The 18,478-nt window shown below is 37.2% G+C and overlaps 1 protein-coding gene across 2 annotated transcripts in view; it reads right to left on the bottom strand.

Annotated features, from left to right (window-relative positions):
- Positions 1-18,478, bottom strand: part of EFR3A (EFR3 homolog A) — a 619,646-nt gene that overhangs the window by 396,137 nt on the left and 205,031 nt on the right. For both annotated transcript variants that reach the window (XM_053715365.1, XM_053715366.1), the window contains exon 5: positions 507-657. In XM_053715365.1, coding sequence (XP_053571340.1) covers positions 507-657 — 151 coding nt within the window. The remainder of the gene's footprint in view (positions 1-506; positions 658-18,478) is intronic.

Genomic DNA, 18,478 nt, shown 5'->3' with positions numbered 1-18,478 from the left:
CTAACTCCGCCTCTAGTGCCCGTCAATTGCATCAGCCCTCTCGGTGACTTGCCTTAATATTTACGGTGGGTTTACACTTCAAGCGCTTTAATCCCAGAACTGGTAATTAATTCTTGAGTAAGATAGTATTACTCCTTCTCCACCTGATGTTGTTTCCACATTAACGATTTAACACTATGAGATTTATCTCTTTCTTTTTGAGGACTATTGGCTGCAAAGACATTTTTGGATACTTATTATCTGTGTACGTTTATGTGATATCCGTGATTACTGTCTCAGATTATTACTTCAAATATACGTATCATTTATAGTTTTCTGCACAATGTCTATGTTAATTAACTTTTATATTAATTTGTTTATGTTTTGAAGCATATATTCACATATTTGTGCTAACTATTTTTATTTTAAATTAACAAGAAAGACCAGTCACAATGGAAGTACCAACATACAGGTTGAAAACCACAGTAACGTACAAAATGTAATATATTAAAGCTAGTTTTACTCACAGAATTTGTTCCATAAACCTGTAATTTAGGTTCTCCAGATTCCAAAAGCTTTGCCACCATGTGAAGGAAGCTTTCAACAAAAGGTTTGATGCTTTGTGAATGACATGCCATTAGCAGCTGGTCCAATGCCTCCATGGCTATAAACACATTTCTTTTTGAGAAAAAAATAATACAAATAAAATGTTAGACAAGTAGTGTTTTGCTAGGGGATTTTAAATGAGTAAAACTCCCATAAGTCAAGTACAGTAAACATTTGTTCTTTATAGACCTACACCTTTTGTTCATTGTGGAGTTAAATAGACATTAGAACTTGGGTCACTCCATGCCAAATATACAAAAGCAGTTTGCTTCATCATTTTTTCTTTTTCTGAAAACTGGGTATTTGCTTTTTAATCACCTTTCTTGAGCTAAACCCCACATTTTTAGATTTATTTTTTATTTTTCTCCTGAGATTTAGGTAATTAATTGTAGCAAGAGTAGAATAAAATCTTTTTTTCAGGGCATTTTTGTACTGCCCATTATTTGTTTCTATAATAGCTATACAGCTCCACATGGTGTCTTTGGAAAGCTCATTGACTGTTTTATTTTATGTTATATTTAAGTTTTGTGATTAATTGAGCCTTTGTAACTCTATGGCAGTCTAAAAATAACTAAACAAACCTCCATTTTCTACATATTTAGGCCTTCAAACCTCACTGACAGACTACTAGTAACAATTGAATTTTTTTCCTGGGGTACCCTCATGGGTAGTAAGTGTGGAAGAAAAAACATCTAGTTATTCACGGATCTTTAGTGTTAAAAAATTTTAGAAAATCATAAAAATTGCAAAATATGCTTTTTCAGGGCCAAATATGTCAATGTGGCAACAATTTCAAAAATTCAAAAATATATTGAATTAAGTAACTCTTTATAAAAAAAATTGCTTGCTACTCCCAGTGGTACAAAAGTTATAGGGCTTAGAATATGGAGAAATGTGAATCAATGCAGATGGTTTATTATTCAATATAATTAAGTAACATTAAGTATTGAGAGAGTTTGTTTGTGTGTGTATATATATATATATATATATATATATATATATATATATATATATATAAATAGGTTGTGAGAGTCCACAATCCATTACTCATGGGAATACCTCTTCTCTACCACTAAGAGGAGGCAAAGAGTCCCAAAACTCTATAAAACCCATCCCACCTCACACATATCTCAGTCTTTACTTTGCCTCCGCTGGACGTGGATGAAGAATGAAGATGTGCATTCGATTCTTCAGAGATAGGGGTTTTCAATCTATATTGAGGCCTGGTTTCCCCTCAGCGTGTAGCATGTGTCAGAAAGATGTATTTGGGGTATGGTTTACAGTTCTTTGTTTCACCTTATGTAGTCGGTCACAGGGACTTGTCCTTTGTCTCTCTTTATAGACCTACAATATACTCTTTCCATAACCTCTGCTTATGTGTTTCAGTACTGGTTTGGCTGTTTGCCGATTGTTTGTTAATGGACGAGTGTCTATTGAATAGTGCGGTTGTAGTGCTTCCTGCCATGTTTGGCTGCTCTCTTACTTTTAAACAAGCATTAAAGGTATTTCCTATTGGATTTCTGACATGGCTGCCCTCAGATGTCCTACAAGATTTCCTCTGCGATACCCGTATCTGCAATGGATGGTCTCTTAACTGGATACTGCTGCAACTGTATGCCTATTAAGCCAGTGTAGGGGTGCTTTTGCAGGTAAATACTTTAATTAGCACACACATAGCCCAGAGGCTATTTGTAGGTACTCATAGGTACAACATAGCCAGGGGACTCACCCTGTTTCTCCTCTTGGCACAATGTTGTGCCTATTTTGCAGGTTCCTGCATACTTTATACTGTTTTAAAACATTACAGACTATACTGAATGGCTTTATTAACTCTCTGGCAGCTCTGTAGAGATTTATTTTAGCACCTTTCTGTGCAGGTGTTTGGTCATTTAATATATCAAGTAGTGTCTGGCAGTGGCTGCGTGAATATCCCTCCCCTAAGAGGCCCAGCTAGCTGAAGATCATTGTCATAGAAACAGCCAGGGGTAGACCTGCTCACCAGCTCTGAAGACAACTTACAGGAGGATCACTTTGGGAAAACTGATGTGTGTACTCCTGACATTTAGAGCAAAAAAAGTAAGTGTCAAATTCTTCTGCAGCTCTTTAAGTTTGTTTTATCATTGCCCATGCTCAGTTTTAATATGGACTTCATTGCAAGTTTTTTTTGTTTGTTTTTTACAGACCCAGCAGTTTTGGCCACATGTAGTGCTAAGTGTGTATGAAAATAGGTGTGTAACTATGTATGTGTGTATGTATATGTATGTATGTAACTATATGTATGTAACTATGTATGTGTGTATGTATATGTATGTATGTAACTATGTATGTGCGTATGTATATGTATGTATGTAACTATATGTATGTGCCTATGTATATGTATGTATATGTATGTATGTAACTATATTATGTAACTATGTATGTGTGTATGTATATGTATGTATGTAACTATATGTATGTGTCTATGTATATGTATGTATATGTATGTATGTAACTATATTATGTAACTATGTGTGTATGTATGTATGTAACTATATGTATGTGTCTATGTATATGTATGTATGTAACTATATGTATGTAACTATGTATGTGTGTATGTATATGTATGTATGTATGTAACTATATGTATGTGTCTATGTATATGTATGTATGTAACTATATGTATGTAACTATGTATGTGTGTATGTATATGTATGTAACTATATGTATGTAACTATGTATGTGTGTATGTATATGTATGTATGTAACTATATGTATGTAACTATGTATGTGTGTATGTAACTATATGTATGTAACTATATGTATGTATGTGTGTATGTATATGTATGTATGTATATGTATGTAACTATGTATGTGTGTATGTATATGTATGTATGTAACTATATGTATGTAACTATGTATGTATGTAACTATATGTATGTAACTATGTGTGTATGTATGTATGTAACTATATGTATGTGTCTATGTATATGTATGTATGTAACTATATGTATGTAACTATGTATGTGTGTATGTATATGTATGTATGTATGTAACTATATGTATGTGTCTATGTATATGTATGTATGTAACTATATGTATGTAACTATGTATGTGTGTATGTATATGTATGTAACTATATGTATGTAACTATGTATGTGTGTATGTATATGTATGTATGTAACTATATGTAACTATGTATGTGTGTATGTATATGTATGTATCTATATGTATGTGTCTATATATATGTATGTAACTATATGTATGTAACTATGTATGTGTGTATGTATATGTATGTAACTATATGTATGTAACTATGTATGTGTGTATGTATATGTATGTATGTAACTATATGTAACTATGTGTGTATGTATATGTATGTATCTATATGTATGTGTCTATATATATGTATGTGTCTATATATATGTATGTATCTATATGTATGTAACTATGTATGTGTGTATGTATATGTATGTAACTATATGTATGTAACTATGTATGTGTGTATGTAACTATATGTATGTAACTATATGTATGTAACTATGTATGTGTGTATGTAACTATATGTATGTAACTATATGTATGTATGTGTGTATGTATATGTATGTATGTATATGTATGTAACTATGTATGTGTGTATGTATATGTATGTATGTAACTATATGTATGTAACTATGTATGTATGTAACTATATGTATGTAACTATGTATGTAACTATGTATGTGTCTATGTATATGTATGTATGTAACTATATGTATGTGTCTATGTATATGTATGTATGTAACTATATGTATGTAACTATGTATGTGTGTATGTATATGTATGTATGTAACTATATGTATGTAACTATGTATGTGTGTATGTATATGTATGTATCTATATGTATGTAACTATGTATGTGTGTATGTATATGTATGTATGTAACTATATGTATGTAACTATGTATGTGTGTGTATGGAAGTGTGTGTAAATATGTATGTGTGTATGTGGGTGTAAATATGTATCTGTGTGTATGTAAATAGGTGTGTGCAAATGTGTGTGTAAATATGTGTGTGTGTGTATGCAAGTGTGTGTGTGTAAATAAGTATGTGTGTATGCAAGTGTGTGTGTGTGTGTAAATATGTATGTGTGTATGCAAGTGTGTGTGTGTAAATATGTATGTGTGTGTGTGTGTGTGTGTGTGTAAATATGTATGTGTGTGTGTGTAAATTTGTATGTGTGTATGTGGGTGTAAATATTTATCTGCGTGTATGTAAATAGGTGTGTAAATATGTATGTGTGTATGCAAGTGTGTGTGTGTGTAAATATGTATGTGGGTAGGTAAATAGGTGTGTAAATATGTATGTGTGTGCATGTGTATGCAAGTGTGTGTGTGTAAAAATAGGTATGTGTGTATGCAAGGTTGTGTGTGTGTGTAAATATGTTTCTTTGTGTATGTAAATAGGTGTGTGCAAATGTGTGTGTAAATATGTATGTGTATGCAAGTGTGTATGTGTAAATATGTGTGTATGCAAGTGTGTGTGTAAATATGTGTGTATGCAAGTGTGTGTGTAAATATGTATGTGTGTAACTATATGTATGTAACTATGTATGTGTATGTATGTATGTATGTATGTAACTATGTATGTGTGTATGCAAGTGTGTGTAAATATGTATGTGTGTATGTGGGTGTAAATATGTATCTGTGTGTATGTAAATAGGTGTGTGCAAATGTGTGTGTAAATATGTGTGTGTGTATGCAAGTGTGTGTGTGTGTAAATAAGTATGTGTGTATGCAAGTGTGTGTGTGTGTGTGTGTAAATATGTATGTGTGTATGCAAGTGTGTGTAAATATGTGTGTATGTGGGTGTAAATATTTATATGTGTGTATCTAAATAGGTGTGTAAATATGTATGTGTGTATGCAAGTGTGTGTGTGTAAATATGTATGTGGGTAGGTAAATAGGTGTGTAAATATGTATGTGTGTGCGTGTGTTGCAAGTGTGTGTGTGTAAAAATATGTATGTGTGTATGCAAGGTTGTGTGTGTGTGTAAATATGTATCTGTGTGTATGTAAATAGGTGTGTGCAAATGTGTGTGTAAATATGTATGTGTATGCAAGTGTGTGTGTAAATATGTATGTGTATGCAAGTGTGTGTGTGTAAATATGTATGTGTGTATGCAAGTTTGTGTGTGTGTGTAAATATGTATGTGTGTATGTAAGTGTATGTGTGTGTAAATATGTATGTGTGTATGCAAGTGTGTGTGTAAATATGTATGTGTGTATGTGGGTGTAAATATGTATCTGTGTGTATGTAAATAGGTGTGTAAATATGTATGTGTGTGCAAATGTGTGTGTGTATGCAAGTGTGTGTGTGTGTGTAAATATGTGTGTGTAAATATGTATGTGTGTGCAAATGTGTGTGTGTGTGTGTGTGTGTAAATATGTATGTGGGTATGTAAATAGTTGTGTAAATATGTATGTGTGTGCAAATGTGTGTGTGTTAATATGTATGTGTGTGTGTATAAATATGTATGTGTGTGTGTAAATATGTATGTGTGTATGTTGGTGTAAATATGTATCTGTGTGTATGTAAATAGGTGTGTAAATATGTATGTGTGTGCGTGTGTATGCAAGTGTGTGTGTGTAAAAATGTGTATGTGTGTATGCAAGGTTGTGTGTGTGTGTAAATATGTATCTGTGTGTATGTAAATAGGTGTGTGCAAATGTGTGTGTAAATATGTATGTGTATGCAAGTGTGTGTGTGTAAATATGTGTGTGTGTAAATATGTATGTGTGTATGCAAGTGTGTGTGTGTAAATATGTATGTGTGTATGTAAGTGTGTGTGTGTGTAAATATGTATGTGTGTATGCAAGTGTGTGTGTGTGTAAATATGTATGTGTGTATGCAAGTGTGTGTGTAAATATGTATGTGTGTATGTGGGTGTAAATATGTATCTGTGTGTATGTAAATAGGTGTGTAAATATGTATGTGTGTGCAAATGTGTGTGTGTATGCAAGTGTGTGTGTAAATATGTGTGTGTGTAAATATGTATGTGTGTATGTGCAAGTGTGTGTGTAAATATGTGTGTGTGTAAATATGTATGTGTGTATGTGGGTATGTAAATAGTTTTGTAAATATTTATGTGTGTTAATATGTATGTGTGTATGCGTAAATATGTATGTGTGTATGCAAGAGAGTGTGTTTGTGTGTGTGTAAATATGTATGTTTGTATGTGTAAATATGTATGTGTGTATGTGAGTGTAAATATGTATCTGTGTGAATGTTAATAGGTGTGCAAAACATAATTTATGTAAGAACTTACCTGATAAATTAATTTCTTTCATATTAGCAAGAGTCCATGAGCTAGTGACGTATGGGATATACATTCCTACCAGGAGGGGCAAAGTTTCCCAAAACTCAAAATGCCTATAAATACACCCCTCACCACACCCACAAATCAGTTTAACGCATAGCCAAGAAGTGGGGTGATAAGACAAAAGTGCGAAAGCATAAAAAATAAGGAATTGGAATAATTGTGCTTTATACAAAAAAAATCATAACCACCACAAAAAAGGGTGGGCCTCATGGACTCTTGCTAATATGAAAGAAATGAATTTATCAGGTAAGTTCTTACATAAATTATGTTTTCTTTCATGTAATTAGCAAGAGTCCATGAGCTAGTGACGTATGGGATAATGAATACCCAAGATGTGGATCTTCCAATTCCGCTGAAAATAATCCACACCCAAAATAAAGTTTCAATCTTATAATGAAAAAAACTGAAATTATAAGCAGAAGAATCAAACTGAAACAGCTGCCTGAAGTACTTTTCTACCAAAAACTGCTTCAGAAGAAGAAAACACATCAAAATGGTAGAATTTAGTAAAATTATGCAAAGAAGACCAAGTTGCTGCTTTGCAAATCTGATCAACCGAAGCTTCATTCCTAAATGCCCAGGAAGTAGAAACTGACCTAGTAGAATGAGCTGTAATCCTTTGAGGCGGAGTTTTACCCGGCTCGACATAAGCATGATGAATCAAAGACTTTAACCAAGACGCCAAAGAAATGGCAGAGGCCTTCTGACCTTTCCTAGAACCGGAAAAGATAACAAATAGACTAGAAGTCTTTCGGAAATTTTTAGTAGCTTCAACATAATATTTCAAAGCTCTAACTACATCCAAAGAATGCAACGATCTTTCCTTAGAATTCTTAGGATTAGGACACAATGAAGGAACCACAATTTCTCTACTAATGTTGTTAGAATTCACAACCTTAGGTAAAAATTAAAAGAAGTTCGCAACACCGCCTTATCCTGATGAAAAATCAGAAAAGGAGACTCACAAGAAAGAGCAGATAAATCAGAAACTCTTCTAGCAGAAGAGATGGCCAAAAGAAACAAAACTTTCCAAGAAAGTAATTTAATGTCCAGCGAATGCATAGGTTCAAACGGAGGAGCTTGAAGAGCCCCCAGAACCAAATTCAAACTCCAAGGAGGAGAAATTGACTTAATAACAGGTTTTATACGAACCAAAGCTTGTACAAAACAAAGAATATCAAGAAGACTAGCAATCTTGCTGTGAAAAAGAACAGAAAGAGCAGAGATTTGTCCTTTCAAGGAACTTGCAAATAAACCTTTATCCAAACCATCCTGAAGAAACTGTAAAATTCTAGGAATTCTAAAAGAATGCCAAGAAAAATGATGAGAAAAACACCAATAAATGTAAATCTTCCAGACTCGATAATATATCTTCCTAGATACAGATTTACGAGCCTGTAACATAGTATTAATCAGAGAGTCAGAGAAACCTCTATGACTGAGAATCAAGCGTTCAATCTCCATACCTTCAAATTTAAGGATTTGAGATCCTGATGGAAAAAAGGACCTTGTGATAAAAGTGGCAAGTGGCCATCCGGACAAGATCCGCAAACTAAAACCTGTGAGGCCATGCTGGAGCCACCAGCAGAACAAACGAGCACTCCTTTAGAATCTTGGAAATTACTCTTGGAAGAAGAACTAGAGGCGGAAAGATATAGGCAGGATGATACTTCCAAGGAAGTGACAATGCATCCACTGCCTCCGCCTGAGGATCCCTGGATCTGGACAGATACCTGGGAAGCTTCTTGTTTAGATGAGAAGCCATCAGATCTATTTCTGGAAGTCCCCACATTTGAACAATCTGAAGAAATACCTCTGGGTGAAGAGACCATTCGCCCGGATGTAATGTTTGGCGACTGAGATAATCCGCTTCCCAATTGTCTATACCTGGGATATGAACCGCAGAAATTAGACAGGAGCTGGATTCCGCCCATACCAGAATTCGAGATACTTCTTTCATAGCCAGAGGACTGTGAGTCCCTCCTTGATGATTGACATATGCCACAGTTGTGACATTGTCCGTCTGAAAACAAATGAACGACTCTCTTTAGAAGAGGCCATGACTGAAGAGCTCTGAAAATTGCACGGAGTTCCAAAATATTGATTGGTAATCTCACCTCCTGAGATTCCCAAACCCCTTGTGCTGTCAGAGACCCCCAAACAGCTCCCCAACCTGTCAGACTTGCATCTGTTGAAATCACAGTCCAGGTTGGAAGAACAAAAAGAAGCCCCCTGAACTAAACGATGGTGGTCTGTCCACCACGTCAGAGAGTGTCGTACAATCGGTTTTAAAGATATTAATTGAGATATCTTTGTATAATCCCTGCACCACTGGTTCAGCATACAGAGCTGAAGAGGTCGCATGTGAAAACGAGCAAAGGGGACCGCGTCCAATGCAGCAGTCATAAAACCTAGAATTTCCATGCATAAGGCTACCGAAGGGAAAGATTGAGACTGAAGGTTTCGACAAGCTGAAACCAATTTCAGACGTCTCTTGTCTGTCAGAGACAGAGTCAAGGACACTGAATCTATCAGGAAACCTAAAAAGGTTACCCTTGTCTGAGGAATCAACAAACTTTTTGGTAAATTGATCCTCCAACCATGTTCTAGAAGAAACAACACTCATAAAAGACTGAAAAGGTTCTTTCTAGTGAAAATGAGCAAAGGGAATTGAATCCAATGCTGTGGCCATAAGACCTAAAACTTCTGTGCATATATAGCAACTGAAGGAAATAATAGAGACTAAAGGTACCAACAGACGGAACCCAATAGAATTATCCCTTGTCTGATAGAGACAAAGACAGTGACACAAACTGTCTGGAAACCTAAAAAAGGTGACCCTTGTGTGAGGAATCAAGAGCTTTCGAAAAACAGAATTTATGCTTACCTGATAAATTACTTTCTCCAACGGTGTGTCCGGTCCACGGCGTCATCCTTACTTGTGGGATATTCTCTTCCCCAACAGGAAATGGCAAAGAGTCCCAGCAAAGCTGGCCATATAGTCCCTCCTAGGCTCCACCCACCCCAGTCATTCGACCGACGGACAGGAGGAAATATATATAGGAGAAACCATATGGTACCGTGGTGACTGTAGTTAGAGAAAATAATTCATCAGACCTGATTAAAAAACCAGGGCGGGCCGTGGACCGGACACACCGTTGGAGAAAGTAATTTATCAGGTAAGCATAAATTCTTTTTTCTCCAACATTGGTGTGTCCGGTCCACGGCGTCATCCTTACTTGTGGGAACCAATACCAAAGCTTTAGGACACGGATGAAGGGAGGGAGCAAATCAGGTTACCTAAACGGAAGGCACCACAGCTTGCAAAACCTTTCTCCCAAAAATAGCCTCCGAAGAAGCAAACGTATCAAATTTGTAAAATTTGGCAAAAGTGTGCAGTGAAGACCAAGTCGCTGCCTTACATATCTGGTCAACAGAAGCCTCGTTCTTGAAGGCCCATGTGGAAGCCACAGCCCTAGTGGAGTGAGCTGTGATTCTTTCAGGAGGCTGCCGTCCGGCAGTCTCATAAGCCAATCGGATAATGCTTTTAAGCCAAAAGGAAAGAGAGGTAGAAGTCGCTTTTTGACCTCTCCTTTTACCAGAATAAACAACAAACAAGGAAGATGTTTGTCTGAAATCTTTAGTAGCCTCTAAATAGAATTTTAGAGCACGGACAACGTCCAAATTGTGTAACAAACGTTCCTTCTTTGAAACTGGATTCGGACACAAAGAAGGTACAACTATCTCCTGGTTAATATTTTTGTTACAAACAACTTTAGAAAGAAAACCAGGCTTAGTACGCAAAACCACCTTATCTGCATGGAACACCAGATAGGGCGGAGAACACTGCAGAGCAGATAACTCTGAAACTCTTCTAGCAGAAGAAATTGCAACTAAAAACAAAACTTTCCAAGATAGTAACTTAATATCTATGGAATGTAAAGGTTCAAATGGAACCCCTTGAAGAACTGAAAGAACTAGATTTAGACTCCAGGGAGGAGTCAAAGGTCTGTAAACAGGCTTGATCCTAACCAGAGCCTGAACAAATGCTTGAACATCTGGCACAGCTGCCAGTCTTTTGTGTAGTAAGACAGATAAAGCAGAGATCTGTCCCTTTAGAGAACTTGCAGATAATCCTTTCTCCAAACCTTCTTGTAGAAAGGAGAGAATCTTAGGAATTTTTATCTTATTCCATGGGAATCCTTTGGATTCACACCAACAGATATATTTTTTCCATATTTTATGGTAAATTTTTCTAGTTACAGGTTTTCTGGCCTGAACCAGAGTATCTATAACAGAATCTGAAAACCCACGCTTCGATAGAATCAAGCGTTCAATCTCCAAGCCGTCAGTTGGAGGGAGACCAGATTTGGATGTTCGAATGGACCCTGAACAAGAAGGTCCTGTCTCAAAGGTAGCTTCCATGGTGGAGCCGATGACATATTCACCAGGTCTGCATACCAAGTCCTGCGTGGCCACGCAGGAGCTATCAAGATCACCGAGGCCCTCACCTGATTGATCCTGGCTACCAGCCTGGGAATGAGAGGAAACGGTGGGAATACATAAGCTAGGTTGAAGGTCCAAGGTGCTACTAGTGCATCTACTAGAGTCGCCTTGGGATCCCTGGATCTGGACCCGTAGCAAGGAACCTTGAAGTTCTGACGAGACGCCATCAGATCCATGTCTGGAATGCCCCATAATTGAGTTATTTGGGCAAAGATTTCCGGATGGAGTTCCCACTCCCCCGGATGGAATGTCTGACGACTCAGAAAATCCGCTTCCCAATTTTCCACTCCTGGGATGTGGATCGCAGACAAGTGGCAGGAGTGATCCTCCGCCCATTGAATTATTTTGGTCACTTCTTTCATCGCCAGGGAACTCCTTGTTCCCCCCTGATGATTGATATATGCAACGGTCGTCATGTTGTCTGATTGGAACCTTATGAATTTGGCCTTTGCTAGTTGAGGCCAAGCTCTGAGAGCATTGAATATCGCTCTCAGTTCCAGAATGTTTATCGGGAGAAGAGACTCTTCCCGAGACCATAGACCCTGAGCTTTCAGGGATTCCCAGACCGCGCCCCAGCCCACTAGACTGACGTCGTTCGTGACAATGACCCACTCTGGTCTGCGGAAGCTCATTCCCTGGGACAGATGGTCCAGGGTCAGCCACCAACGGAGTGAATCTCTGGTCTTTTGATCTACTTGAATCATTGGAGACAAGTCTGTATAATCCCCATTCCACTGTCTGAGCATGCACAGTTGTAATGGTCTTAGATGAATTCGTGCAAAAGGAACTATGTCCATTGTTGCAACCATCAATCCTACTACTTCCATGCACTGCGCTATGGAAGGACGAGGAACAGAATGAAGCACTTGACAAGAGCTTAGAAGTTTTGATTTTCTGACCTCTGTCAGAAAAATCCTCATTTCTAAGGAATCTATTATTGTTCCCAAGAAGGGAACTCTTGTCGACGGGGACAGAGAACTTTTTTTCTTTGTTCACCTTCCATCCGTGAGATCTGAGAAAGGCTAGAACGATGTCCGTATGAGCCTTTGCTTTTGACAGGGACGACGCTTGTATTAGAATGTCGTCCAAGTAAGGTACTACTGCAATGCCCCTTGGTCTTAGAACCGCTAGAAGGGACCCTAGCACCTTTGTGAAAATCCTTGGAGCAGTGGCTAATCCGAATGGGAGGGCCACAAACTGGTAATGCTTGTCCAGAAAAGCGAACCTTAGGAACTGATGATGTTCTTTGTGGATAGGAATATGTAGGTACGCATCCTTTAAGTCCACGGTAGTCATAAATTGACTTTCCTGGATGGTGGGTAGAATCGTTCGAATAGTTTCCATTTTGAACGATGGTACCCTGAGAAATTTGTTTAGGATCTTCAAATCCAAAATTGGTCTGAACGTTCCCTCTTTTTTGGGAACTACGAACAGATTGGAATAAAATCCCATTCCTTGTTCCTTTATTGGAACTGGGTGTATCACTCCCATCTTTAACAGGTCTTCTACACAATGTAAGAATGCCTGTCTCTTTATTTGGTTTGAGGATAAGTGAGAACTGTGGAACCTTCCCCTTGGGGGTAGTTCCTTGAATTCCAGGAGATAATCTTGAGAAACTATTTCTAGCGCCCAAGGATCCTGAACATCTCTTGCCCAAGCCTGAGCAAAGAGAGAGAGTCTGCCCCCCACTAGATCCGGTCCCGGATCGGGGGCTACTCCTTCATGCTGTTTTGTTAGCAGTGGCAGGCTTCTTGGCCTGCTTACCCTTGTTCCAGCCTTGCATTGGTTTCCAGGCTGGTTTGGGTTGTGAGGCATTACCCTCTTGCTTAGAGGATGCAGAATTAGAGGCCGGTCCGTTTCTGCGAAAGGGACGAAAATTAGACTTATTTTTAGCCTTAAAAGACCTATCCTGTGGAAGGGCGTGGCCCTTTCCCCCAGTGATGTCTGAAATAATCTCTTTCAATTCTGGTCCAAATAAAGTTTTACCTTTGAAAGGGATGTTAAGCAATTTTGTCTTGGATGACACATCCGCTGACCAAGACTTTAGCCAAATCGCTCTGCGCGCCACGATAGCAAACCCTGAATTTTTCGCCGCTAATCTAGCTAATTGCAAAGCGGCATCTAAAATAAAAGAGTTAGCCAATTTAAGTGCGTGAACTCTGTCCATAACCTCCTCATATGGAGTTTCTCTACTGAGCGACTTTTCTAGTTCCTCGAACCAGAACCACGCTGCCGTAGTGACAGGAACAATGCATGAAATTGGTTGTAGAAGGTAGCCTTGCTGTACAAAAATCTTTTTTAAGCAAACCTTCCAATTTTTTATCCATAGGATCTTTGAAAGCACAACTATCTTCGATAGGAATAGTAGTGCGTTTGTTTAGAGTAGAAACTGCCCCCTCGACCTTGGGGACTGTCTGCCATAAGTCCTTTCTGGGGTCGACCATAGGAAATAATTTCTTAAATATAGGGGGGGGGACAAAAGGTATGCCGGGCTTTTCCCACTCCTTATTTACTATGTCCGCCACCCGCTTGGGTATAGGAAAAGCGTCGGGGGGCACCGGAACCTCTAGGAACTTGTCCATCTTGCATAATTTCTCTGGAATGACCAAGTTGTCACAATCATCCAGAGTAGATAACACCTCCTTAAGCAGTGCGCGGAGATGTTCTAATTTAAATTTAAATGTCACAACATCAGGTTCAGCTTGATGAGAAATTTTTCCTGAATCTGAAATTTCTCCATCAGACAAAACCTCCCTCATGGCCCCTTCAGATTGGTGTGAGGGTATGACAGAACAATTATCATCAGCGCCCTCTTGCTCTTCAGTGTTTAAAACAGAGCAATCGCGCTTTCTCTGATAAGTAGGCATTTTGGATAAAATATTTGCTATGGAGTTATCCATTACAGCCGTTAATTGTTGCATGGTAATAAGTATTGGCGCACTAGATGTACTAGGGGCCTCCTGCATGGGCAAAACTGGTGTAGACACAGTAGGAGATGATGTAGTATCATGTTTACTCCCCTCATTTGAGGAATCATCTTGGGCAATATCATTATCTGTGGCAGTACTGTCCTTACTTTGTTTGGACGCTATGGCACAATTATCACATAAATTTAAATGGGGAGACACATTGGCTTTCATACATATAGAACATAGCTTATCTGAAGGTACAGACATGTTAAACAGGCTTAAACTTGTCAACAAAGCACAAAAAACGTTTTAAAACAAAACCGTTACTGTCTCTTTAAATTTCAAACAGAAAACACTTTATTACTGAATATGTGAAAAAGTATGAAGGAATTGTTCAAAAATTACCAAAATTTCACCACAGTGTCTTAAAGCATTAAAAGTATTGCACACCAAATTTCAGAGATTTAACCCTTAAAATAACGGAACCGGAGCCATTTTTAAATTTAACCCCTATACAGTCCCAGCTATAGTCTTTGCTGAGACCCAACCAAGCCCAGAGGGGAATACGATACCAATTGACGTCTTCTAGAAGCTTTTTCAGTGATTTTTAGATCCTCACACATGCATCTGCATGCCCTGCTCTCAAAAAACAACTGCGCAGTAATGGCGCGAAAATGAGGCTCAGTCTATAACTAGAAAGGCCCCCTGACTGAAAAAAGGTGTCTAACACAGTGCCTGCCGTTTTATAAACATTCCCCAAGATTATAAATGCCAATTGTTAGCCTAAATCTGAATAATATGCCCAAATAAAGCAATCGATTTAGCCCATAAAAATGTCTACCAGTTTTTTAGCCCATATTAAGCCCTTTATTCTGTTTGTTTGACTAAGAAAATGGCTTACCGGTCCCCATGAGGGGAAATGACAGCCTTCCAGCATTACACAGTCTTGTTAGAAATATGGCTAGTCATACCTTAAGCAGAAAAATCTGCTAACTGTTTCCCCCAACTGAAGTCACTTCATCTCAACAGTCCTATGTGGAAACAGCAATCGATTTTAGTTACTGTCTGCTAAAATCATCTTCCACTCACAAACAGAAATCTTCATCCTTTTCTGTTTCAGAGTAAATAGTACATACCAGCACTATTTTAAAATAACAAACACTTGATAGAAGAATAAAAACTACATTTAAACACCAAAAAACTCTTAACCATCTCCGTGGAGATGTTGCCTGTGCAACGGCAAAGAGAATGACTGGGGTGGGCGGAGCAAAACAACAAGACAAATGCAACAGCACCTAGTCTAGTAAATGTTGTCCCTTAACAATGCTAAAATAAATCATAATCTGATACTTGATCTTAAAGTAAACAGAAAAAATGAAGCAATTGCAATATCCAAATAAATCACAGGACCAAGAAAAGTACCTGAAACTAAATAATTTTCCATAAATAAGATACAACTATCTAAAGGAAAATAAATACTATTTTGCTATAGAAACAATAGCATAATTAGTAGAAGTAGAGATAGCCCCAATAAATTGGAGAACCCTCCAAATTGAATTTAACTGCTGGCAAAGAATATAGTTTAAAACCTTCGAAGAAGGAATAAAAGAAAATTCTCAGCCTATTCCATTCCCTAGAATGGGGAATTGGAAAGAAAACCTCTGAAAACACAGAAGAAATAAATAGGCAGAAATAGTGTCAGCTAGTCTTAAAGAAGTAGTTACCTTAATATCCAAAATAATCAACACCTTTTCAACAAAGAACAAATGTACTTAATAATAGAAAAATAATAAAAAAGTAGATTTGTTAGTGTCAATATCTGATGAAGAAATTTCTGAAAGAGAAAAAACATCATCAGAGAAGGATAAATCAGTATGTTGTTGGTCATTTGAAACTTCAATAATTAAAAAAGAAGTGAAAAAGACCTAAAAATTTTATTAGAAGGCATGAAGTCAGACAAAGCCTTTAAAATAGAATCAGAAAAATATTTCTTATACATAAGATGTAAGAATGGAAATATATAAAGCATAAATACTAATGGATTCTGCATGTAAAAGTATATCATAATAACTTATTACAAACCATAGCTAAAGATAAACATTTATAACATTTAAAATAAATGAACTAAGCTTTGGTAGAACTGAAACTCAGTTAAGCGTTTATCCAGAAGTGGCTTCTGATTCAGGGTCAATCTGAGACATCTTCCAATATGTAATAGAAAAAACAACATATAAAGCAAAAATGATCAAATTCCTTAAATGACAGTTTCAGGAATGGGAAAAAAATGACAATGAACAAGCTTCTAGCAACCAGAAGCAATAAATAATGAGACTTAAATATTGTGGAGACAACAATGACGCTCAAATTTTTTAGCGCCAAAAAAGCCGCCCACATTATTTGGCACCTAAATGCTTTTGGCGCAAAAACGTCAAAAAAATGATGCAACTTCCGGCGACACGTATGATGCCGGAAATGACAAGAAAATTTTTGCGCCAAGAAAGTCCGCGCCAAGAATGACGCAAATAATGAAGCATTTTCAGCCCCCGAGAGCCTAACAGCCCACAGGAAAAAAAGTCAAATTTTAAGGTAAGAAAAATGATTTATTCATATGCATTATCCCAAATATGAAACTGACTGTCTGAAATAAGGAACGTTGAACATCCTGAATCAAGGCAAATAAATGTTTAAACACATATATTTAGAACTTTATAAAAAAGTGCCCAACCATAGCTTAGAGTGTCACAGAAAATAAGACTTACTTACCCCAGGACACTCATCTACATGTAGTAGAAAGCCAAACCAGTACTGAAACGAGAATCAGTAGAGGTAATGGTATATATAAGAGTATATCGTCGATCTGAAAAGGGAGGTAAGAGATGAATCTCTACGACCGATAACAGAGAACCTATGAAATAGACCCCGTAGAAGGAGATCATTGAATTCAAATAGGCAATACTCTCTTCACATCCCTATGACATTCACTGCACGCTGAGAGGAAAACCGGGCTCCAACCTGTTGCAGAGCGCATATCAACGTAGAATCTAGCACAAACTTACTTCACCACCTCCACAGGAGGCAAAGTTTGTAAAACTGATTTGTGGGTGTGGTGAGGGGTGTATTTATAGGCATTTTGAGGTTTGGGAAACTTTGCCCCTCCTGGTAGGAATGTATATTCCATACGTCACTAGCTCATGGACTCTTGCTAATTACATGAAAGAAATATGTATGTGTGTGTAAATATGTAAGTGTGTTTAAATATGTATGTTTGTATGCAAGTGTGTGTGTGTGTAAATATGTATGTGTGTATGTGGGTATGTAAATAGGTGTGTAAATGTGTGTGTGCAAATGTGTGTGTGTGTGTGTGTGTGTAAATATGTATGTGTGTATGCAAGTGTGTGTGTGTAAATATGTATGTGGGTAGGTAAATAGTATGTGTGTATGCAAGTGTGTGTGTGTGTAAATATGTATGTGGGTGGGTCAATAGTTGTGTGAATATGTATGTGTGTACGTGTGTATGCAAGTGTGTGTGCGTGTAAATATGTATCTGTGTGTATGTAAATAGGTGTGTGCAAATGTGTGTGTAAATATGTGTGTATGCAAGTGTGTGTGTGTGTGTGTAAATATGTATGCGTGTATGCAAGTGTGTGTGTAAATATGTGTGTATGCAAGTGTGTGTAAATATGTATGTGTATATGTATGTAAGTGTGAGTGTGTAAATATCTATGTGTGTATGCAAGTGTGTGTGTGTGTGTAAATATGTATGTGTGTATGTGGGTGTAAATATGTATCTGTGTGTATGTAAATAGGTGTGTAAATATGTGTGTGTGTGTAAATGTGTGTGTGTGTAAATATGTATGTGTGTATGTAAATAGTTGTGTAAATATCTATGTGTGTGCAAATGTGTGTGTGCTAATATGTATGAGTGTGTGTGTGTGTAAATATGTATGTGTGTATGCAAGTGTGTGTGTGTAAATATGTGTGTGTATAAATATGTATGTGTGTGTGTGTGTGTATAAATATGTATGTGTGTATGTGAGTGTAAATATGTAACTGTTTAAATATGTGTGTATGCAAGTGTGTGTGCAAATGTGTGTGTGTGTGTATAAATATGTATGTGTGTATGTGAGTGTAAATATGTATCTG

The sequence above is a fragment of the Bombina bombina genome, chromosome 5 (genome assembly GCF_027579735.1).
Source record: "Bombina bombina isolate aBomBom1 chromosome 5, aBomBom1.pri, whole genome shotgun sequence".
Taxonomy (NCBI): Eukaryota; Metazoa; Chordata; class Amphibia; order Anura; family Bombinatoridae; genus Bombina; species Bombina bombina.
This window is presented reverse-complemented; position numbering and strand designations above follow the sequence as displayed.